This window comes from Adiantum capillus-veneris, chromosome 15, assembly GCF_014529385.1.
Source record: "Adiantum capillus-veneris isolate H3 chromosome 15, ASM1452938v2, whole genome shotgun sequence".
Lineage (NCBI taxonomy): Eukaryota > Viridiplantae > Streptophyta > Polypodiopsida > Polypodiales > Pteridaceae > Adiantum > Adiantum capillus-veneris.
In genome coordinates, this window is record NC_140945.1 from 2,793,539 (window position 1) to 2,818,466 (window position 24,928).

At 47.1% G+C, this 24,928-nt stretch overlaps 1 protein-coding gene across 2 annotated transcripts in view; it reads left to right on the forward strand.

Moving 5' to 3' along the window:
* LOC147440173 (golgi-to-ER traffic-like protein) overlaps positions 1-24,928 on the forward strand; it is a 163,597-nt gene that overhangs the window by 98,271 nt on the left and 40,398 nt on the right. For both annotated transcript variants that reach the window (XM_086529938.1, XM_086529939.1), the window contains 4 exons: positions 5,522-5,600; positions 6,399-6,480; positions 8,724-8,868; positions 9,048-9,138. In XM_086529938.1, the coding sequence (XP_086386064.1) occupies positions 5,522-5,600; positions 6,399-6,480; positions 8,724-8,868; positions 9,048-9,138 (397 nt within the window). The remainder of the gene's footprint in view (positions 1-5,521; positions 5,601-6,398; positions 6,481-8,723; positions 8,869-9,047; positions 9,139-24,928) is intronic.

Here is a 24,928-nt window from a genome sequence, read left to right on the forward strand (position 1 = left end):
GTTCACAGTAATCAAATTTATCTTCGGGAAGGTAAAATCTTGCTGGTTCTGAGTCGAGCCTGAAGACGTGGATGCCCTTTGCGTGGGACAATCTTTCGAATCAGGGCAATGACGATAAGGAGGGGACCCCTCAGGTAAAGGACACTTGCTCTGATAATGCCCATATTCTCCGCATTTGTAGCAGAGTATGGGCCGATTGGAAGGACGAAACGGGGGACGAGGTGGTTGCTGCATGGAGTTGGAGGTTGAAGTGTAGAAGCTCTGAGGGGTTGAGGTGGCATTAGCATTATAAAAACTTTGAGTCGGGAAAGTACTTGACATACCTTGGACAGCAGGGGTATTGAGCAAAGGTGGCATGTAGTTGGGATGGCCGTAGTGGGAAACCATGTTGGATGCTGGTGCTAACCCCTGTTGAAGAGTAGGACCAAGACTTTGCTGTATTTTGTGCAATCCCTTTATATAGTAGCAATCCTTATCTTCATGATCCGATTTTTCGCAGAAGTGACAATAAGAGCGAAGGGGACAGTCCTGTGGAGGGTGTCCTGGAGAGCGGCATGAACTACACCATACCATAGCCTTAGTCTCCTACTGAGACCTGAGCTCTTCTAACTCTCTTTTAAGTTGATCATAAGCCTCTTGATGTGGAGGCTTCTCCTGTCTGAGAGAGAAGGATCTCTCTTCTTGAAGGGCCCGCTGTAACTCTAGGGCTTCCAGTTCCCTTCGTAAAGAAGTCAAGGGGTCTGATGGACTGTCCACGAGTACACGGGCAGTATCTAATTGAGGAGAGTCAGTGAACTGCCTTCTTGCTCCCTCTATTCTAGTAGCAGTAGCAACAAAGTCCTCCAGATTGGCTTTAGGACGGAGACTTTCTCTGAGCTTTTGTTGAGAAGTCTTAGGCAGAGCCTTCTCTACCCACTTCTTCACCATGAATTCCCTTGGTTGCTGAGGCAGCTTGGCGACCAGGGACTTTGTTCTGGTCATGAGCTCTGCAAATGTCTCTTTGCGCTGGAGCAACAGGTTGGCCAACCCATCTAGAATCTTCTCTTGATAATCCCCTGGTCGGAAAGCTTCACAGAACTGCTGTCTTAACATGATCCAAGTAGTAAAGTGGTTTTCAGCAAATTGACTGTACCATTTATCTGCAAGACCATCCAAGGTGGACGGAAAGAGCACCATGTATGCGTCTTCTCTGTTGAGGTCACGACCTCTGCAAAGAGAGACAAACCTCCGAGCATGGTCGTCTGCATCTTCTGTGGAGAGACCTTTAAAGGTAGGGAACTTGATGTTCACCTTTGCCAGAACACTTGTGAGCTCCTCCATGGCCTCTTGCTCCTGAGTCTGTTGCTCACTAGCTTGCTGTAACAAAATGGGGGAGAGCCTTACCGAAGAAGGTGACCTGGAGAATGTAGAACCGGTCGAAGGAATGGAGGTAGCCGTATGAGTAGGTATGGGTGATGGGGTTAATATGATTCTACTGGGCACCAAGGGTTGATGCCGTCTGTGGTAGTACTTCAGAGGACTCAGTAGTGCACTTTGACGCTCCAATGACCTCCTTGTATGTGTCATGCAGTAACCGCCAACCCCACCAAGCTTTGGGCAAGAAGACCTTCACTTGGGCAAGACAACCTTCACTTGGCTGAACATTGGTGTAGACTCTACTAGACCAGGACGAGTGACTAGACCACCTGGCCTGGACCGGGACGAGGAAGGACTAGACCAGGGACGAGAAGGACTAGACCAGGACGAGGACTGGGTGGACCAAGGCGAGAGAGGACCAGACCAACAAGGCGACAGACTAGATCAGCTAGATTAAGCTGTCAAGGGTGAAACTGGACCAGACCAACAGGCTGCACAGGCGAAGCGAAGAAACCGGCTACTCAACAGAGTGAGACTTCAGTTGAGGTCCCACTGTGATCGCCAAAATGAGAGCACCTGTAGCACGGATAATGTGTCGTGCTCTCTACAGTGTGGGTGCCCCTCAGTGCAATGTGCGTGACAATCTCACTCAAACAAATGGAAACTCTCTCAAACAGAATGAAACACAGAAACAATGGATAACAACAGAGGAACAACAGTGCGCAGAACATGTGGACTCGACTAGCTCAAAGAACCATGTACAGACTCTGGCGTGGCAGCACTCTCAGCTCCAGCCCAGGACTCACAGGTACAATGGGGGTGTCGAGGCTCAGATGTGCAGGGATGGTGAAGTAGTGCTCTGTGCCGGACCCTCTACCTAGACGATGACCCGACCATCTATAAAAGATAATGATAATGACCCAACGGCTACTACTCATAGATACAATCATAAAGAGCCACCAACGGCTCATAAATGTCAGCCAGCTAAGTGTGACCTGGCCACATGTCCACTAGGCCACCATCCGTATCCCTGCCACGTGTCACTGCCTAGAGTGTCCGTCCAGTGTGAACAGACTAGATTAACTGTACTAACTGTAACTGTGTCCTGTGAAAGTGACACTGTAGCCTGCTACACCTCTTCGCCAGAAAGTGCTAACTTGGGTTTGCTTATATATTAACTTAGCAAAATTGCCTTACCTAGTTTTGTTGGAAAGTCACTTAAAAATAATAAGTGAAAATAACCAAAAATAGGGAAAATAGGCTAAATGCACTGGAAAATTCCCCTAACTGATGCTAATGGATTCTGATGGGAATTCCGATGATCATGCTGCGTGCAACCGGAGGATATGCATCTATGCTAAGTGATTGGGCATGCACGGTCTACGAATAGACTCACAAAAGTGCCAGATCACTGCTAATCTAGACTTGACTAAATTGACTGAACCCTGCTGTGGTGTAGCTTGTCCACGGACACATAGGGTTGGGATGTGTCACGTGACACTCTCTCTCTCTCTCTCTCTCTCTCTCTCTATTAAAGTTCAGTGATTTTGAAGTTTTTGTTTGTGTTGCTATTGATTTCCTGCTTGGAGTGTCCAAGCCTGCTACAATAGATCCTAGGGGATTTGTACCTGCAATTTGTGAACGAGTTTGCACAACCTGCATGTTCACACAAGTCTATTAGATTGGGTTTTGTTAGGTCATGACCCTCTCTGTATGAATGATTTATACAAGGAAGTGGCAGGTGTTATTGCACTTTCATTTGCTTAGAAGTATTTCTAAAAATTATGCATTATTCTTGGCCATAAGAAGCATTGATGGGCCTCGCCATTAGGGAGACATGGCACTTATTAGGGATGATGTTAAGAATTTCTGGACATCTTTTTATGTCAGGGCGAGTTGCCTGCTTGGGACTCACTTAATTTGAAAGGATATCCTTGGGGTCACTTATAAATCCCTCCAAAACAAACTTGGGACTCACTTAATTTGAAAGGATATCCTTGGGGTCTCTTCTAAAGCGCTCCAAAACAAACTAGGCAGCTTGGGTCTCTGTCTTGACACAATAGACTTTGGCATCACATGATATTTGAAGATCTGTGCTATCAACAACCTAGCCATGTTATCGGCTTTGAATTGTTCAGTAGGAGTCCTCGTGCTTTGCATCTATGCTATTTTATCTTCTAACATACCGCACAAGTCCGCACAAAGGCATCCACATCAAGTTTGAGCGAAGGCCAATAAAAGCAGCTCTCTACTGCCTCTATGCTCCACAGAAGATGGATTATGACACATAGTCAACACTTTCTGTCACAAAGCCCGTGGCATATAGCTGATATCGTCTCCCCATTTTGCAGTTGATCAAGGATAGTGTCAAAATCTGGATCTGAAGCATACTGCTCCTTCATATCATCAAACCTGTGATGAAATATAGTTGTGACTGTGGAAATTTGTGGATTGTGAGATAGAGCATTGGCAACCACATTCTTCTTGCCCTCAACGTAGAATCTCTGGAAGTAAAATTGCGACTATAAATTTGCCCATCTCATCTGCTTGTCGGACAACTTCGACTGATTAGAATATTGCAAACTCTGATGGTAAGTGTGCACTGTAAAGTCTGCACCAAGCAAGTAATGCTTCCATGAGCTCAAAGCATGCATCAAGGCTAAGGGCTCCTTCTCATAAATTTGTGCAACCCTTTTTAACTTCAGGAGAGACTCATTAGCTACCACGTGGCCATCTTGCATCAACATAGCTCCTAGACTTCCACAACATGCATCATAATGCACCTCAAATGACTTGAATCAAAACTGGTCATATGGTTAGCTTCTCCTTAGTCACTCGAAAGCTGTAATCTGAGTAGGCCCTCATGTGAATGGAACCACTTTCTTTGTAAGGGCATGCAACGGTGAAGCAGCCTCTGCAAACATTCGGATACTTCTCCTCTACTATGAGCATAACCACAAAAACATGTCATGCAGGCTCTTCAAATGGGGCCAACTGTGAATAGCCTCAACCGTGGGTTGGATCCATGCAGACATCGTCAGGGGATATGATGTGTCCTGAGAAGTGTATCATCCATATAAAGAACTCACTCTTTCTTCCATTCAAATGACGAGCTTATGCTCTTGCAATGCTCAAAAGACCCTGCTAGATGCTCTCAATGCTCGGCCTTGGACTTGGTGAAAACAATCAAATTATCAAAGAATGTGCCTATATAATGCCCTATGCTCTTTGAATATCCAATCTGTCATCCCGTTGAAGGTTGTAGGAGCTTTGGTAAGCCCGAATGGCACCACCAAAAACCACACACTCCGAAGGATGTCTGATTGTGGTCTTATGTACATCCCAAACAACGATCTTGACCTGGTATTCACTCTTAAGATTGAACCTTGTAACTTGTTAAAATATATTATCGATCCTAAGTATTGAAAACCTCTTCTTGATAGTGATTTGTTGAGACCTTGTAGTCTGCACATTCTCCAAGATCTGTCCTTTTGAACAAGAAGCAATGGTGAACAAAACGGAAAAGAATTGGGCTGGATAAACTTTTGGCCAAGAGCTCATTCATAATGGCTCATTATCTCTTCTTCTTGCGCTGGGCTTACTCTGTGTGAGGGTTTATTGGGAGTGAACCCCCTTGCAGAAGGTCTATTTTGTGGTCTCCTGGTCTTTCAGGAGGAGAAGAGTCTCCGAAAACAATCTCCATACGACTTGAGAATGCAACCCTACTGACTTCAGTAGCATCCGACTGTTATAAGCTACTACGTGGCCTTCTTGCACCAAGACCGCTCCCAAACTGCTATCACATGCATTGCAGTAGGTCTCAAAAGCCTTCTGCAAGTCTGGAAGTATCAAAATAGGTCCTGTTGTCAACTTCTCTTTCGTAATCTATGTAGATCCCCATGTTAGTGGTAGACCTTTCTGAGTAAGGGCATACAACGGCGAAGAAATGTCCGCAAACTATTGGATGAACCTCCCCGATAGTGATGTTTTAAACATGGCCTTGGGCGTGATTCTGTTTGCACACTGGTTACATTTGTGGATGAAGTACACACCCCTATTTTAAAATATTGAACTGTCTGTGTTTTCATGGACATATATCAAGATATTTGAGTAATGGTTTCCATAACAATTTCAATGCTAATTTTTATTTATTTATATTTTTTAGATATGTTGCTGCAAAGAATTACGGTGCAGCTGTGGATCTTCTTCAGTCAGGGGCCTCAGTTCAGCTTAGGCATGCACAGGTTTTTTCTGTTTTTCAATCTTAAGAGTTCTCAATTTATTCATGTTCACCCAGGGTCAGCTTTCGTAGCATTACAAATTACAGCCCTTCCACAGTGGTTCCTGTTACATTCGTCCTGCCACCTTTGATGTACATATAGCCGTTGTGTAGCTCTTCAGTTTTTGTACGGCCTCGGGAGAGTCGGTTGGTAGCATCATCAGGGCATTTCAGCACCCTAAACCCTAACCCTCCCAATTTCTTTTTGATGCACATGTAGAAGACCTTTTAGAGGCAGTGGAAGTCTTGGTACCTATACCTTGTGCCCTGTGTGAATACATTTGCATGGTGTGGTCTATCTACTTCATACAAGTTTTACATTGGGTAGGCTTAGACGAGTTATCACTTTCCACAGCCCTCTTTGATAATTAATGTTTGCCTTTCAGTCAGGTAACCTCTCTATTTGCTTGAAGACTTGGACTACCTTCTTTATCCCTGTTTCTAGTATTACCTTAGATGACGTTAGCTTATTTTCATCCGTGGTGGGTTCATGGACATTATAACTGATAACAAAGACAAAATTTGTACGGCTGTATATATTTAGGCACCTTACCAAGGGTCTTTTGTTGGGTGAATCAAACGTAATGATGTACTATCCACAAGAACACTGCTCAAAAGTACCTGATAAATTGTTCATGTTATGCGTTTCCTTATATGAATCCCTTGACCATTTCAGCAGAGCTGTTCATACTCCACGTGAAAGTAGTTCACAAAGATATTTTTTCTACAGTAGCTGAAAGGTCAGTGTATGTTTGCTATGTAGGTGACATGTGGAGTTGAGCTTGGTAATTTACTGGTGGAAACTCTTGGGAAGGCAAACATGAAATATGATACGACAGTTGTAGGTAATGGTCAAATAAATTCTGCACTATGAATAAAAATGATAGGCATGGTTAATATGGCTAAAAGACGAAAGGTATGTGTTTAGTAGCTCTTTTCTTGAAGACTGTTCCAAATGGCTGAGGGACTTACTGTTTCAAGGAGCACTGCATACTTTAAGTTCTGCACCTCCAAGTCTAGGAAGAGCTCTGTCCTCAGCTTTGCTGTTCGCAGAGATTGTTTTACATTCTAATCCAACTCTGCTCTCAAACTATGGATTATCTGAAGACAGTCCTGGTCAAGACTCCTGTCAAACAAGTGAAAGGGTCATGGTGGATTTCTAAAAAAATAAGAAAGTGATAAGGTCAGTAGGTTGAGTTTAACTTGAGTTTAACTGGATTCAATGTTCGGGAAAGGATTGCCTCAGCTTAGCCTTGAGCCGGTTGAAAATCAAGACAAGCCGGTTGCAAACCATGGTAAAGGGAAGAAAAACGATGAAATATGTGAGAAAATAGTTCAAAATTCTTGCAAATTTTAAATTTATGCTAGTATTTTCGGTTTGCTTCTTTGTGAGGAGGAAATTCGGCCGACGGCCGCTTAATAAAAGAGATTTTCTCGAATATTGACTAGAATTAATTTATAGAATGCAAGAAAAGTCAAGCCATGTGAGGTAGTGAAATGAAATGTGAAATAAAAAGAACCCATCAATATATATGTGTGTGTGTGTGTGTGTGTGTGTGTGTACAATATACTAGAATTCTGCAAGGTGAAACTTCACTTTAACATTCTAAAACAAATAGAATACAAGAAAAGTCAAGACATGTTAGGATGTGAAATGAAAGGTGAAATAAAAAGATCCATTTGCTATTTTAAAATTGAATAACATTTAAGGTAAGTCTCAATCATCACTGAAAACATTGAAAGTATGCCTAACCCAACTCTCCTCTAAGGCTTCTTTTAGAAAGCCAAAAACTATTTGCACCTTGTGCACTAGATTTAGTTATCCTGTAATACTTACCAAAATGGTGAAAATTTGTGTACCGACTGAAGCCTGCTCTTCAGTAAAGCCAATGGAGATACACTTCCTGCAACCTCCAAGGCACCAGGAGTTAGGACTGCAAAGTAACAAAGATAACTGTTACGGGTAATCTGTTTTGAACAACTTGTGGCTGTCTGCCAGGAAGAGGCCTCAAAAGGGCTCTCAAGCCGTCATTATCATGTTCACACCTCTCTAAAGTGAGTATTTTAAGCCCAGTCCAAACTTCTTCTTGTAAACCTCATTGCAGAGTAGCTCCTTCGTCTTATATTCACAAGCCTCAAGCCTTTTGGGAACGGTTTCAGAGGCAGAGCAAGAGAGTGTCTGTTCACAATGAATTGCCTTCCAGAGACTGCAAATACCCGTAAGCAAGCTCAATCAAGCTTCCCCTTCTCACAGTGGCAGTCAACTTGACTTCTTTTCTAGATGACCTGTCTGCTAATTTTCTGCAGAAAATAAGGGTTTCACCAAATTGCCTCTTGAATGGGCACACGTCCATGGCACTCCATAGTGATAAAGGGTGGAAATTTATTAATGCCACAAGAGAAATGAAATGAAATGTTATATTAAACGTCTTCAAAAGAGAGAGAAGGGGTTGAAATTAGCTATGGACAGAAACACGTGATATAGGAGAGAGAGAGAGGAGCGAGGTGTGCTTGTCCTCCAGGGGAGTGTCTGGCGTGGCTTCTTTTTCCTTTAAAACCTGCTAGTCATTGCTTGCAAGTGGCAGCTCCCCTTTTAAAAGGCCTTTAATCTTTTAGAATAGTTTCATATTATGTTTATTTCTGCTTCTGAAGTGTGCAGAGCTTGGGATATCTGTCGAGTGAGCTTTTCTAGAGGTGTTTGATGATCTGCACTACATAGTCGCTCCAGAAAAATAAGATCATGTCCAATGTGAGTACCCTTGGAATTGTGAAAGTCCGCTAAATTACAGGCATGAATGGTAATCTGAGTCGCTCTCGGGGATATCATAAAATCAGAAATATGTGTCAAAAGGCTAGTGAAGAGAGTGTATAATGATTAATCCAGTGTAATCTTTCTGGCCTCATGTCTCAATGGATTGCATATGAGCGCCCTAGATGTTGCCAATTGCTTGGATCTCGCTGCTAGAAAATCTTTAGAAAAATGTTTTATCAATATTCAGCAATAGGGAGGTGCCTTGCAGCTTTTAGTGTGCTCTCTACCAGAGAGAGTCTTAACTGACTTTTTCTTTCTTTTGTTTTTGTTTTACAGAGCGTATCAAATCTGTTGTGCTTAGTTTTCCACGAGCAGACATGAGTGTCAGTGATCGAAAGAGTATGGCTAAGACCTCAGAGGCCTACCTGGCAGCCAAGACAAGAGTAGAGGGGTTTTATACCTTCATGCGAGCAGCTATCAGGTCACTCTTTTTGTTCTAGGCAATACAAGTTTGGCATTTCAGTGTAACTTGCATAATGTTCTCTTTGTATGAAGATGATCAACATCAAGTCACGTCTATTGAAAAATGCTTCCTGTAGTTTTGGTCTTTCTTTCTTTCCACACTGGGATAGTAATTTGGTAAGTTTTGTAGTCACACAGGTGGTGCATTGAAGCAGGAGGTCCCAGGAGGGGTCCACCAGAGCTGCATGACATACTGGCTGAATATATGTGGACACAGTATCCTGAGTTGGTGAGTGAGGACCGTTTTGTGGGTGCTTATAAAGAATTCTGGCCTTATTCTTAGCTGTGGTATAGGTTCTGCACAGATCTTTAGTTATCCAAAACATTTCAGTATTATGGTGCTAAGAGTTTTTCTGTGGTTATTATTTGCTGTCTCACATGTTCTTTCACGTCTTTTTGTTGATTTGAGGAGTCACTCCATGGGCATAAAAGCACTCTAAAATTTTTAACCACAGAAAAGATTTTGCTTGCCTGCAGTGATAAGAAATAAGACAAAAAAAAGTGGAGAATTTGCATAGGCACTAAATGTTGTAGCTGGTGTCAGTTAGTTCCATTTTAGGATCTTGATAGATCGCTTTTAGAAGTAGACAGACTTTATCTTCTGACACATGCAACTTGAAAATGTGAAAGAATATGAGATGTTTAAATGTGAGGGATTCGATTTTTACACGCGGAAGAAGCTCTGGCAAGGACAAGGATGATCTAGCAAAGAGGCAATACAAATATAGAAATCTTAATCGAGTGATCGCCACATTGGATGTTGGTGCAAGGAGGTGATGGTTCTGAGGCTAAGTTGTAACAATGGCTGTGGCTAGATGACACAACTAGTCATGTCCTGTAAGTATTATCAATTCCTAGCTACCAGCAACAAGCAACAAGTAACAAGCAACAAGACGTGAATCAAGGAAAGACTGTGATGTTCATATTGAGTATTACTCTGCCCACGACTGCCCCATAAAGGGCTAGAAGTCACCTATGATCTTGATCGTAATTTTTCCTGTTTAATGCTAGAAGTCACCTAGTTTTGTGCTATTTTTTCCTATTTAATGCTTCTTTTATTGCTAGGCTTCATTATGACTGAGTTTGCCCTGCATCTCTAGAATTATGACAAAAAGTCAATACGCAGATCTGTATTGATGTATGCTTGTGTGTTTGTGTATGGTGTGGGTGTGTTGGAGCATATGTTATTACATAGTTCTACACCCACTATCGTGCACTGACGAAGTTTTCTTTAAAAAGGCTAGAAAAGGGCTGTATTCTGTGTACAAAAGAGAACTCTAGAGATGCTCAATGGCCTATCACCCAGAGGAAGTACAAAAGCAAGATAACAAAGTGTAGGCTATGTACATTGTAAACATCAAGGTGGTATGTATGATGAGTGTAAAATGAACCACTGGGGAGGTGCACAGTGTCATGTGATGTTGGCATGATCCCGACTGAAAAGAACTGACGATCTCGCCCATGTGTGAGAAAAGCGCATCTACGCTCTTCCACTGCCCTGGAGGAGTCGGCTGAAGTAGCCCACTGACTACAAAGCTCCTCCAGCTGAAGTATCCCACTGACTACAAAGAGAATGCTGCTGCAGCTCAGTCCAAATGGCTGTCAAAACAGTGGATGCAGGGCAGGACTGTGCACCTAGAATGTAAGCACATCGAACCTTCCACATGGTCCACAATGTGTTGCTGCATATCGTAATGAAAACCATGTCCGTTGTAAAAGTCCAACTGCTGACCTCCATCTGGGATGATCTTAGAGTGCCCGGTCGATATCCTAAGGAAGTAAGCATGAAGATTGGATCTATTGGCAAGCCCTGAAAAAAGGTGTGTGACCCTAGAAATTGCAAAAGCCATGCAATTGCTCCCCACGCCACAAACCTATCATGGATGCCCACTTTAATCACGAACTGGCCCCACAAAAGCCATGCAACTGCCCCCCTCACGCCACGAACCCATCATGGATGCCCACTCTAATCAACAGGCAACAAACTGCCATTCACACTAGCTGCGCATATGTACAACCCAGAAAGAGTGCCTCAATGACTCGGGCTCTAAAGTGCATCTCTGACAATTCGAATCATGAGTGAGTGCAGCCCAAGTGTCAATAGGAAATCCTGCGTGCACTATTATCCACATGAAAAAACATATCGTGCGGCTGATCCTGAGGGTCCAGACGCATGACCAAAATTGTCGCTGGAAAGTCGGGAGGATGCACTGATCTTGCCATACCTTTGACTGGAGTGGACGGTGAGGTGGACGTCAGGTACGCAATAGAAGCCTCCTCCCAAGGGATATAGTGTACTCAAAAAAGGATAGAGGGGCTCCATCATCATGCAAGGAAGGCCACTGCCACTCACCAGGATCCCAATTCCCAACTGACCAAGGGGATTTTCCTGCCAAATCCAGTCTCCAAAGTGGTGCCTCCTCAATAGTGAAACAGGGTCAACGCATGATCTCCTCCCAAAAGAGCCTACCAATTTAACAGGCTACCAATAATCAGTCAACTGTTCATCAGATGGTCATCGTGAAACTCTAGTTTGATGTGACGCCCATGATGGCCAGTCTCGGCAATGTTAAATACTAGAGGTCCCTGTTGTGCAACCATCGTGACTCCCGAGCGAGGATCGAAATACACCCACCAACCTTGATGAGGCTATTCCTCTTGACTAGCATCGATACATTGGAGGACAGACTCTTTTACCTTGACAGACTCTTTACCTTCTCATCATTGAGGAAGTTAGTGGGGATGTCGTTGTATTCAGTCAATACTATGCATGATGGAGCTGATGGCTATATTGTCTTGTCGATGACTACCATGAGTCTATACCTGGCATTTTCCTTCAAAGGTGAATCTAGGATTATCCTGGATTCATCTAGGTCTACATGATCTCAATGGGTATAAACGTGGCCACCGACACCCAATAGGTGGTAAGAAACTGTAGAGGATTCTAATCACAAAAGAAATTGAAGAATCAGAACTTGAGAACTTGTAAGATAAATTTTAAGAACACCAATAAAAGACAAAGAGAGGCGGAGAGGCATAGTTTCAACTTTCTCTTTTAGATAGAATATCAGCCCTGAAACTAGCACCCCAAAAGAGAGGTGGAGAGGCATAGTTTCAACTTTCTCTTCAAGATAGAATCAGCCCTAAAACTAGCACCCCTTGCGATATTTAATTATATGTATCCATCAAAATAGCACTGTTGTTTGTCACAAATTGGTGACGTGGCAGAAGGCCCCTAGACACACTGCTGACGTGGCAAGCCAGCCGGTAATGCGCTGCCAGGATGACGTGGTGGCAAGTCCCGGAAAACGCGTCGGCAGGTTGACGTGGCAGGCCGTATGGAGCTCCGCAATTTCCGCTAACATGCTGACATGGCAGCGTACGGATTTCCGGAAATTACGCTGGTTGATTTGGCAGCTTTTGGGCTCTAGTTGCTTTTGGAGATCATTGCTTTTAAAGTTTGAAGCTTTTGGGGCTCTGCTTTTAGCATCCCTTGTAATGTTTATAAGTGACCGAAGGGGGCTCACTTCTTAGAGCATCTGGACGCAGAGTCTGAGAGCAAGCACCCGCGGGAGTTGTACTTTGCTCAAAGATTAATATAAAAAGAAATACCGAAAGGGGCGCCAGTCTTTGAGGCCAATACCTCTTGGCACGGAAGTACGTCGGGCCGTGTCGACTTTATCGTCTTTTGTGAACTGTTTTAAAGTGAATCTCTGCTGTGTCGCGGTAGAATCTAGACTTGGGGTGTCCAAGTTTGTTACAGTGGTATCAGAGCACAGAAAGATTCTTCTTCTACGGAGGATCCGATCCTTTTTGGCAGCGCACACAATTTTTGTGATAAATCTTCGTGCCCCAACCCCGGACTTACTAGCCACTCCCACCCTTCATACATCGCGCATCAGGCGTGCTCCCGTCTTCATCGCTCTGTCTTACAGGGCATAAAGCCATAAAAATCCCAGATTACATATGGGTTCTCGTGAAGAATCTGATAGAGATGACACCTCTCAGTGGGAAGGCAAAGAAAAGTTGAAAATCCGGCGCGGGAACTGAAAAAAAGAATGAAGATTTGGGCAATTTTTTTTTTTTCAGACAAGTTTGTCAGGATGGAGTACAAACAGCAAGTGCAGATTGGCATATGTGTGAGAAGATTGATTAAGTACTCTAGGGACCTGAGATTGGCGAGACACCTGAAGAATAAACCGATTGGTAAGATTTACTTGAGATGGCATGTAGCCATTGCTTCTTTTCTCAGGTAGGGAGGAAAGCCGAAAGTACAGATGAGTGCAGAAAAGCGGAAGCTGTACACGCAGAAAGAGATGGACCAAAACTCAAAGGACCACGAGAAGATAAACTTGAGAGTTACAGAGCAGTAGCCGAGTGCGGAAGAAAAGGAAAGATGAAAGCAGAACATGTACCACATTGAGTGGGGCCCGAACCGAATCAGATCAATGAAAGTACAAAGCTTTGCGTCCTTGGTGCAAAGTGAAAGATCCGGAATCCCTCATTTTTCTTTGATGGAGGAGCCAAATCCAACTTCTTGAATTGGCGGCTAGACTTGGAATTACGTCCGACAGGCTGAGGCCACAGGCGGAGGCAGTTCTAGCGGCACCCGGACGGGATGTTGCCATTACACCGATCATTGGCAAACTTTGTTTGCAATTTCAGGGGTGTTTAGGGCACGAGGACTTCTACGTAATGCCCTTACGAAGGTTGTGAAGTCCTCCTCGAAAACCCTTGGTACCACAAGGACAACGCTGTGGTTATTGGGCTGAGAAGGCGACTTTGATAAATGAAGGGCAAAGAGAGAGTGTACTTGAAATTCAGTTTTTTAACTCGATTTTTCTTGAGAAAACTGAATGATGATTGGAAGTCCAATATGTTTGACCTCGAAAAGAAACGACAAGATTTTACTGCAATAGAGGTTGACTGTTGCTCTGAAGGCGTACAAAGCAAGTTACCTCCTTTACGTCATGAAGATCACATGATTGATTCGTGGTAGTACACCACCGAACCGGCCACCTTACAACGTTAGATCTGTATTGCTCCTGGAGACGTCTACAAGACAGATTTCAGGACGACTTTTTGGTTTTTGAGAAAATACCAATCATTTGTGGGTTTTCCAGACACTGAGGAACCATAAATTGCTTATATATGTGAAAAGGAGTGAGTTTTTCTTTCTTGAGATACATTTCTTGGGACACATCGTCTCAACAGAAAGGGTATAGATAGATCTAGCCAAAAGTGACACTATCCGCGATTGGCCTGACTTGAAGAATGTTCATGAAGTTGGAAGTTTCTTGGGCTTATCTTCTTACTACTGGCGGTTCACTCAAAAGTTTGCAGAGAGGTAGATTCCCCTTTGCACATTTTGTATAGAAAGGAGTCCCTTTCTCGTGGGGACCCACAGAGGTGCCTGCCTTTCAGACATTGAAAGAGAAATTGTCTATTGGACCAGTGTTGGCTTTGCCAGACTTGCAAAAGCACTTCAAAGTATATTGTAATGCTTGTAATCGTAGTCTGGGAACGGTCTTCATGCAAGAAGGCCATGTGATTGCCTATGAAAGCCGATTGTTTTCAAGGTCAGAATTGACAGCACAGATTTATGAGAAAGAGCTTTTGGCGATTATCCATGCTCTTACTTAGTGGCGACATTACCTACTCGGAGCCGATTTTACGGTCTTCATTGATCATCAGAGTTTATGCTACTTCTTGTCAGAGAAGCAGCTTTCGGAAAAGCATATGCGGTGGGCTAACATCTTGTCACAATTTCACTTCCAGATTGTCCATGTACAAGGACAGAAGAACTTGGTGGCAGATGGTTTGTCCTGGAAGCCGTTAGTCTTGGCTATTTTTGCGATTCATCACAGAAGCTTCGAGGACATGGTCGATCAGTACGCCACAGATCCAGGTTTTTTTGATGGATTCACTCAAATACAGAATGGGGAGGTAGTAGCGGGATATTCCTTACGGGATGGCTACTTGATGAAAGAAAACGATGTTGTGCGTTACACAGCCGTTGAGGGAAAAGGTTCTAACTGAATGCCATTGTCCACCTTTTACGGGTCACCGCGGCATTGACACCACCTTGAAAGGTGTACAACGTTATTTCTTTTGGCCGAGACTCAAGAAGGATGTGGACGATTTTGTATGCAGTTGCTTGGTATGCCAAAAGGTCAAGTTTGACATGCATAAATCACGGGGATAGTAATTTGTTACAGCCTTTACCCAGTCCCACCCGCCCCTGGGAAAGTATTGCAATGGATTTCATCTTTGATCTCCCGAAGACACAGAGTGGGTATGATGGCCTTTGGACGGTCATCAACAGATTCAGTAAGCAGGTTCACTGCTCTGTAGTAAAGAAGACAATTAAGCCCGATCCTTTGGCAAAACTGTTCGGATCCTCGATCTACTAGTTGTTTTGGACGGCAATCTGGGAGAACACGTGGTTGCATTCTCGTCCTCGTTCCACCCGCAGACAGATGAGCAATGTGGAAATAGCCAATTCAATGGTTTTGAATTTGTTGAAGTCTTCTTCTTTGGATCAGAAGACTAGATGGGAAAAGTATTTGTCCTTGGTGGAGTTTGCCAGTAACGACACACAGGAAAGACACCATTTGAAGTGTTCAAGGGTGCTAAGAAGCTTCTTCAATTTCTAAGCACCTAAGACAAGATTCTTTTTCTTTTTTGGCTTGTACAACTTTGATTTGAGCGAAAGTTTTGGATTTGGGTGCTCGCTATTGCTGCTCGCCCCCCCCCCCTTGCTGCGCCATCGCTACCCTCCCCCCCCCCCCCCCCCCCCCCCCACCCGCTGCCCCACAGCCCGCCCCCTGCCCCGCCCCCCCCGTTTTCGCGCTGCCCTCCTCTCGCGTTGCCATCCCCACCCCATCCCCCCGCTCGCTGCCGCTTGTGCACTCGCACATTACCCGGCTGCCCAGTTCGCCCTCGCTGTCCCACCATCCCCCCCCCCCCCCCCGTCCTCTTCGCTCCCGAAGGTCTTCTGCACCTGGCTCGGCAACGCTTTCTCTTTGGACAAGTGCTTGGCGTACTAGTTCGCAGATTTTCTTCACCGCCCGCTTCTTCGACTCAGCAGTAGACACAGATGGAGGCTCCAACTCCACCTCAGAGGGACTCGCCTGAAGCCCCCTCGCCCGACCCCGCTGAGCCCACCATTCGACTTGCTCTTTCGCCGACAGAGCAAGCGAGCCTTGCCGCAGAGGTAGAACGCTTGCAGGCGACTTCTGTCATCTGCAAGGTTCTCGGCACCCGTCCTAGCAGAGGAGGGCTGCGAGACCTTCTCCAGACCCGCCTCCTCGCAGAGGTGGGCAAGATCTTGGATGTCCAGATTCTCGGACGGGGGTACTACCAGATTGAGTTCTAGACTTCCGAGATGGCCTCCAAGGTCATAGCTATGAGTCCATTGGCCATCCGAGCATCACGCGCCCACTTTCGACAGTGGCGACATGGTTTTGACCCGACTTCGGATGTGCTAGTAGAGGAGGCGGACATCCCCATCTCAGTCTGCTTTCCGGGTTTACGGAGGGAGTACCTTCCACTTCTCTTCAGGATTGGCTCCGCCATCGGGACTGTCCTGGAGACACCTCGTACGGCAGCATCAGTAGCTGCCAAGGCGGCTGGCATCCCTTCAGTTCGAGTTTTGGTCAGAGATACCCACACGCTCCCGAAGGTCATCCTTTTGCCTCGGGTGAGTGGGGGTTGGTTTAGACAGAGTGTGGAGTACTCGGGTCTCCCGAACCAGTGCTTCATTTGCAGACAGATGGGCCACCTAGCGAAGGCCTGTCCACGGAGGAGACCACCACCCACACCTCAGCCTCAGCCCTAGCCTGCCAAGGCTGGGCCGCAGCCACAGCCACAGCCAGCGAGAGCGCACAGATTCAGAGCCACCTTCCGAGCCTGGAGCTCCAGCGGAGGAGGGGTGGCAGCAGGCCCGTGGCCGTCGACGCCAGGGGCCACAAAGACAGCCTGGCACCTAGAGTGGCCCTCAGGTGCCTACTCAGCAGCAATGGGTCCCCACGGGGAACCGCTTTGTTCCTCTTGAGCAAGAGGAGCCCCCTACACCAGCCTCCACCTCCGCCTCACCCTCGCAAGCCACTCCGCCTTCTGATTTTCCTTCCTCCTCCTCATCCCCTCCCCTGCCCTCTGCTCCCGCCCACTCCCCACCTCGCCCCCCTGTCTCTGTCGCCCCACCCCGCTTCTCTTCCCCCCCCCCCCGAGCTCCTTCTCCCCCTCCTCCTGCTCCAGCACCATAGTCGACTCAGGAGACTGGTCCCTTGCCGGCGGCTAGGAGATCTCTTGGCAGCGCCTTTGCCACGAGTCGCCTAGCGAGAGAGGGTCAGCCCTTCTTGCGGCCCCCTCTGCAGATTCAGACATCTTCCCTTGCAGCTATCCCTCGTGGTCTGACGAGCATTGACCTCCGACGCCGCTGGGATTTCTTTGATTACGGGTTCACTCGCTTTCTCAGCGATTCCGCAGCAGACCACGAGGCAGCCTGCTTCAGGGTCCACGCTTTGTTCCCTGCCGCTAGGGGGGCAGAGGCCTTGGACTCAGCAGTTGGGTTCTCCTTCCCCCTCTGTGGTAGGACTGAGACAGAGTGGTCCCTCGACTTAGTGGTGGGATGGTTGCATACACAGGTTCTTGAGTTCTCTCACCACATGGGAGAACTTGGCGTCACAAATTTGCTGCAGACTTTGTGGCCACTGGCCAAGTTTGCGGTGACACCCCCAGACTCAGTAGGATGTATACACATTGTGGTGTACTTTTTTGCTGATACGCAGTGTTTGCCTTGCTATGTATACATTCATGAGGATTCCTGGACAGAGGAGGTTGCTTTACGCACGGCTCGCTCGGCTTGGGCTTGGACCAGGCACTCACTGCAGTCTCGCCTATCTAGAGGGCGCTCAGATGCGGATTACTCCCCATCCAAGCCAGCCTCGAAGATAGCCCGTCTTGCTGCTGCGGTAGCATCTGTTCTCTCTCGCTCCCCATGAGGATCGTCTCGTGGAACGTGCAGGGACTAGGTGGGCCTTAGTTTCAGCGACAGAGGGGCCGATTGCATCAGGAGCTTCAGCGTTGCCTTGTGGGAGGAGAGATTGATCTCCTTATGCTTCAGGAGCACCATTTGTCTGAGAGCCGCATTCGGGGATGTGGTCAGATTTTGCGTGGACGCTATGATACCTTTTGGTCATCTGCTTTTGGACCTGGAGGCATCCAGGGTGGGGTATGTATGACTATTGCGGACTCATTGCAGCAGGCCATTGTGGGCAGAGGGATTATTGTGCCAGGCAGGGCTCAGTGGATTACTATGCAGGTTCAGGGTGGCCTTGTGGGTTTCCTGAACATCTATGCGCCCAATGTGGCGAGTGCTCGTGCAGAGTTTTGGTCACAGATTGTTGAGTCTTTGCCACAGGTTGACCAGTGGTGTGTAGGAGGGGACTTGCAACATGTTGGAGGACCCTTCTGACAGGATTGGAGGCAGCCATGCTACTGTGCATGGAGTCGAGTTAGCAGCTTGGGAGAGGTTGTGTATGACTTTGAGGGTCTCGGACACATGGCAGCATTCTGGCTTTGTGAGGCCTCCAGAGAGTCTTGCCTTCTCTAGATCGGACCGCAGAGTGGGAGGAGTGAATCTATTGCGCATAGATCGCTTCTACACTAGTGACCACTTCAGTGACTTGGGGGGATCAGTGGGCATCCTGGCAGGGACATCCTTCTCGGACCATGCACCAATGATCCTCACAGTGGCAGACAGGCAGAGGAATGGGAGCACGATGCTTCGCATCCCAGAGGGGGTCTTGTTGGACTCAGCACTCAGAGAGAGGGTCGAGGCTCTATGGACAGAGGGCATGGACAACCAGGCTCCACCTGCAGACAGAGTGGCCTCAGGCCTAGCTCAGTTAGCCACTTCTTTCCCCAGGAGTCTCTGGCTCGACAGGCTGCAGCGAGAGAGGAGGAGCAGCATCTCAGACGAGGCAATTCTTCACTACAGAGGATGCAGGAGCAGCATCCAGACAGTCCATGGTTGGAGGAGCAGTTACAGCAGGCTCGACAGGAGCTTGCTTGCAGAGAGGAGAGGCGCCATGAGTTTTCCTTTCACCGACAGGCATCTCAGTGGACTCAGGTGGGTGACAGAGTGACAGGTCAATCAGTTGAGGAGACCCGATGGATCAGTTGTTTGTGAGCCAGAGGATATGCGTGCAGTTGGTACTGACTTTTACCGTGAGTTACTGTCGGCTGAGCCCGAGTCAGAGAGACAGGATGCATGCAGGGAGCAGGTTTGGGCACAGATGCCTTGTCTTGTGACTGAGGAGATGCGCCAGAGGCTAGAGATACCTCTTTAGCTTGAGGAGCTGCACACGGCTCTTAGGGCCCTCCCTCGTGGTAGCTGTCCAGGTGAGGATGGGCTGACTCCCAGCTTCTTCTTGGAGTACTGGGACCTGCTTGGCCCAGATCTTTGTAGTGCCTTTCAATACATTTTGCACACAGGAGTGATGCCGGATAGCATGAGTGAGGGCCTGATTTATCTCATTCCAAAGGAGGGTGGCTCCTTGGATGAGATTCGACAGTGGCGCCCCATCACCATTCTCAACTCAGCCTACAAATTTCTTGCCAAGGCTCTGAGTTTGAGTATTCAACCACTTTTGGAGAGCCTTATACATGGGACTCTGACAGGTTTTGTCAAGGAACGCAGTATCCTTGACAACATCTTCACTTTTTGGGAGGCTTCTGTCCTTGCACGGCTCCGTGGGGAAGACCTTGTGATTCTTCTTCTCGATTTTGAGAAGGCATACGACAGAGTTGACTGGGACTTTCTAGAGGTCACACTACGCAGGATGGGCTTCTCAGATGCTTGGATTAGAGGGGTGTCAGGTTTGTACAGACAGGCTCATAGTCAGGTGCTGTTGGTAGGAGGTAGAGGTGAGCGCTTCATGCTCACACGTTCGGTCAGACAGGGTTGTCCTCTTTCCCCTTTTCTCTTTCTGTTCTATGCGGAGGTGATGAGCAGATTTTTGGTGTCACAGCAGGTTGGTTTGTGAGGCTTAGCACTCCCTATACGGGGAGATGAGCTTCTGGACGCTGAGTTTGCCGACGACTCAGCCTTGTACTTAGAGGGCCAGGAGGCCAATCTACACAGATGTGAGCAGGCTTTGGAGACCTTCTACTGTGCATCGGGCGCATTGATCAACTGGAGAAAGACAGTGGCTTTCTCGGTTGGTAGTGCTCCTGTGCCAGATTGGATGCCAGGAGAGGGTTTCATGTGGATTCCTCCAGGGACTGCAGTTCGGTACTTGGGTTGTCAGGTTGGTCTGGACTTGTCCCCCGAGCAGCAGATTGCTCCTCTTCTCCTGTCCATCAGGAGAAAGCTGTTACATTGGAGCTCAGCACGACTTTCGCTGGCTGGTAGAGTAGTAGTTGCCAACCAGGTGTTGTTGGCGACTATGTGGTACATCACTTCTTGCTGAATCTTCTTGAGTTCTTGTATCAGCCAGGTAGAGAGGCTGATTAGGAACTTCCTTTGGTCAGGTCCCGATACTCAGATTGCCTGAGCCAAGGTGGCTTGGTCGGTCATCACACTTCCTTGTTCTCAGGGAGGGTTTGGGATCATTGATCCTGCACTGTAGAGCAGAGCCCTTCTTGGGAAGTTTGTCGTCAGAGGAATTCTTCCAGGCGAGGAGCCCTGGAAGGAATTCTTGTTGTAGAGGCTTCGTGCCAGGGTGCCTCAGTCAGGAGGCCCTTGGCAACCTTCGACCAGATGGATCTTTTCAGAGCTGCGTCGAGTTGGTTTGAGCAGGAGACTATAGGACAGATTCGCTGTGAGTTTGCTTCGATCTTGGGAGCTCTTACGGCGTGGCCTAGAGCAGAGACAGCCGACGTGCACGGAGGAGCGCGTACTGCAGCCCCTCGTCTGGAACCCCATGGTTAGCACTCAGAGAGGCCACTTGGTTGGGAGTCTGCCTCATGTTTCTTGGGGTCCCATGGCTGCAGGTCCAGCACGTTCTCTAGGTGACTGGCTAGAGTTCACAGGTTTGTCAGAGGAGGTGCAAGTTGTCCTGCTACAGGGCATGAGAGGGGTGCAGAGCATGTGTCAGTACATCTCAGAGTCAGTTCCACCGTGAGTGGCTCACGCCTCTCGATCCTGTAGCACCCTGGTGGATGGGAGCCTTCACACGACTGGAGGTTCTCATTTCAGTCAGGGCTTGCTCAGAGACTGTCCCAGCCCTGTTCCTCGAGCTTCAGGGTGGGGGACGATTACAGCGAGTTGCAGTAGAGGCCCCGCAGGTAGCAGAGTGCTGTTTCCAGAGGATCCGAGTTGTGGGCATCTGTGGGAGGACTTGCGTCATAGACCCTGACCCAGCAGCTCTTGAGACTGGACACTGGAGGCTATGGGCTTGGGAGTGTTGTCCACTGGCACGAGTACAGTGGGATCCTGGTGAGTGGCTATGGAGGGACCCCTTCTCTTCTGCCGACCGCCCAGGAGTCCCCTTCTTTCAGTACACTGTTCAGCTTGGACGTCATATACTTGCAGCACAGAGAGAGGCCCGCCCCGCTGCAGCACGTCATTGGCAGGAGGAGGGCCTCACAGTCGAGTTCTTGGCAGCTTTTTGGCAGAGGCTGTGGGACTCCAGACAGCCGAGGCAAGTCACCTTGTTCCAGTGGCTGGTTGCACACAGAGCCACAGCAGTAGGGAGCTGGCTGGTGCATAGTGGTCTCTCGGTCGCATGTGCAGCCTGTGACTAGTTGGTGGAGAGTCAGCGTCAGTGTCTTTGGGACTGTCCCTCGGCCCAGTAGGTGTGGCTACGTGTTCCTCGGTTGATGCCTGCCCTCTCCACGACTCGACTGTACACTTGGGGGACAGCGGCTTGGTCCACCCTCACGGGCCCCGCACTTCAGTTTGAGCTATCTTCCACGAGCAGGATGATAGTGATACAGGGGGGGTGACCTACACTCCAGCCTGCTACAGAGATTACTCCACAGGAGTGGTGCAGTGAGAGAGAGGAGTGTTGGGAGCTCATCAGTGGCCTAGCTCTCTGGTTCATCTGGCGGGCCCGCTGTTTCCGCATCTTTGAGGCTCGTCCTGTGCCACTAACAGAGACTGTTCGTGACTTTTGGCTAGAGCTGATCCATACTCTCAGAGGACAGCTTGAGGGACTACAGGGCAGCTCCAACCGCATGCGAGAGCGCTGCGAGGCTTTTCTTCGACTCTGGCGCCCTGGGCCTTTCTACACCATAGTCCAGGGGGTGCTCAGATGGCACTACTGTCCACCTGTGTGGCTCTTCCCTCCTCCCATCTCTTGATTTAGCCTCATTGTATATATGCTGTTTTTTCATTGGGAGAGTCTCCCCATCATGCTTGTTGTAGCCCTCTCTCACAGAGGTGGATGTAGCCCTATGGGCAGTTTTCATTAACTAATAGAAGGATCTTTTTCTCGGAAAAAAAAAAGAAAAAAAAAAGACAAGATTCTTTTGTGAAACAAAGTCTAGAAGGCATGGAAGGCCATCTAGCCGTTTAGAGGAGAGGTCGTCCTCTTTTGACAATGACCAGATCAACAAGAAAACCAAGGAGTTCAAGGAAGGGAGTGAGGCCAGGATACCCATCGAGCCCTTGAGTTAAATAACAGTTTGATGTCGCCTTCTCTTGAGCGTGTTTCTCAGAACATTCCAGGGAGCGAAAGGCGGTATCTTACTTGAAAAGAACGATAAATATGCAAGAGATGTCATCATGCCTTGGCATCACTTGAAAATGATTGAGAAAAATACATTGGATGACTACTGCCAAAGATTTTGGGATACTTGTCGAAGGTTCTTTTGAAAGACCAGATTGAGCGGTTTTGCTATGATTTGCTAAAGAGATTCAAGACTATGCTTTAAACCAGAAGTTTGACTCCATGGGACATGACTAAGCAACGATTTGGAATGCATGCTGGCTCATTGACTTATGCGACGGGCAGGATAGTATCAAAAAGTCAAGAGTCTTTCAGTGAAGAGAACGAATCAAGGGAACCAGAAGAATGCTCATCACAAGATTTTGGCGAATCAGAGGGTTCCGACGAATTAAGGAAACCAGATGCAAGTCATCAAAAGGATTCCAGAGAGAGAGGAATCAGATGATAGTGTGTCTTAGGGTTTTGGTATCCATTACCGCGCATGGATGACCTTATGGATCAACTCTTGGGTGCTTGTTATTTCACAACGATCGACCTCTGTTTTGGGTACCATCAGATACGGATACATCTGCGTGATGTCTTGAAAACCGCGTTTCGTACACGGTATGGACAATAGTAGTTTTTGGTTTTACCCTTTGGGTTAACCAACTCTCTAGCCACTTACCAACAGATGATGAATGATCTCTTTTGTCCGTATTTGGGAAAGTGGGTTGTTGTGTTCCTGGGACATCTTAATTTACAGCAAAATACTCGAGGAACGTTTGCAACACCTTCGTCTCATCTTGTGTGTTTTGAGGCGAGAGAAGTTGTATGCGTAGCAAAGCGGGTCATGTCATCTTGGCGGAGGGTATTCACATTGACCCCGAGAAGGTATGCGCTGTGCTGGTTGGCCCATTCTTCGCACAATTAGGCAAGTAAAATCTTTTTTAGGTTTTACTTGCTTCTTTCGAAAATCTATTAAAGACTACGCTCGTATTGCCGAGCCCCTTATTCGTTTGTTAAAGGCCGTCGATTCGATGGACTGATGAGCTCAATCAATGTTTCCAAAAAGCAACTTGTTACCACTACATCGATGCTGCAAATTGTGGATCCGAATAAACCCTTTGTGGTTGAAACGAGCCAGTAATTATGCTACTGGCGCTGCCCTATACCAGGATGAGCGGCCTATTGCATTTGAGAGTCGCGAGCTTATAGATGTGTTGACACGTTACTCCACATAGGAGAAGGAATTGTTGGCGGTCATTAATGCCTTGAAGGTTTGGCGCCATTACCTCTTTGGTGCCTGCTTTGTGGTATGGAGGGATCACCATTCTTTGAAATATCTATGTGATCGGCCCGACCTTCGTGGTTGAAAGGCAAGGTGGGCCAAACTCATGTAGGAGTTCGACTTCGAGATACACTACCGTAAGGGTGCTACCAATATGGTAGCCGACGCCCTTAGTAGAATTCGAAGGTCAAGACTCAATACTCTTTCGTTTGTTGAAATTTTGACTGACTTCTATCACTCTCTCTCAAAGGGCGGTTCCAAAATGATCATCACTTTGGTACAATCTGGCAATGAGTCCAAGAGGGAATACATAGCCCGAAAAGCTATGGCGATCGAGATGCTTCTGAGCTGGCTACAGAGAGAGAGATAGCAGAGAAGTGTTCCATTCGTAATGAATTACTTTTCAAGCAAGGCAAAGTGTGTGTGCCCGTTGATAAGGATATCCGCAAGCAAATTTTGTTTGAGTATCATGATGCACCTAGTGCAGGACACCCTGGCATACACCGTACTTTGGCCTTGGTTGGCCGGTATTTTTATTGGCCGCACATAAAAGCCTTTGTTGAAAAGTATGTGCGGGAATGCGTCTAGTGTTAGCTCAACAAAGCTGAACGACAAAAACCGTCGGGTTATTACATTCTTTGCAAATTCCGGATAGCAAATGGACCAGCATTTCTATGGATTTTGTAGTTGGATTACCCTGAACCAACCGTGGACACCATTCCATTTGGATCGTCGTCGATCGACTCACGAAAATGGCGCGATTTATCTCTACACGTTCCACCGTAAAGAGCCACAAGTTAGCTCAGCTTTTTGTTGAACACTTATACAAACTATATGGTTTGCCTGATGAAATTGTGAGTGAGTTGCAGATATTGAAACACTCTCCTCGGCAGTTGTACCTGTGAAAATAATCAACAAAGAAGTACCTTAGGGGCCAGTGTACCTTACTTGTCTCTAGTTCTCTTTCAAGTTCAAGTGTTTGCTAGTTCAGCTCAGTTCGTGGTGTTGATGTCTGTTTTGTCGCCAGTGACTTGCTGGTCACAACAAGGGGTGTACACCCTCTAAAGCCAGCC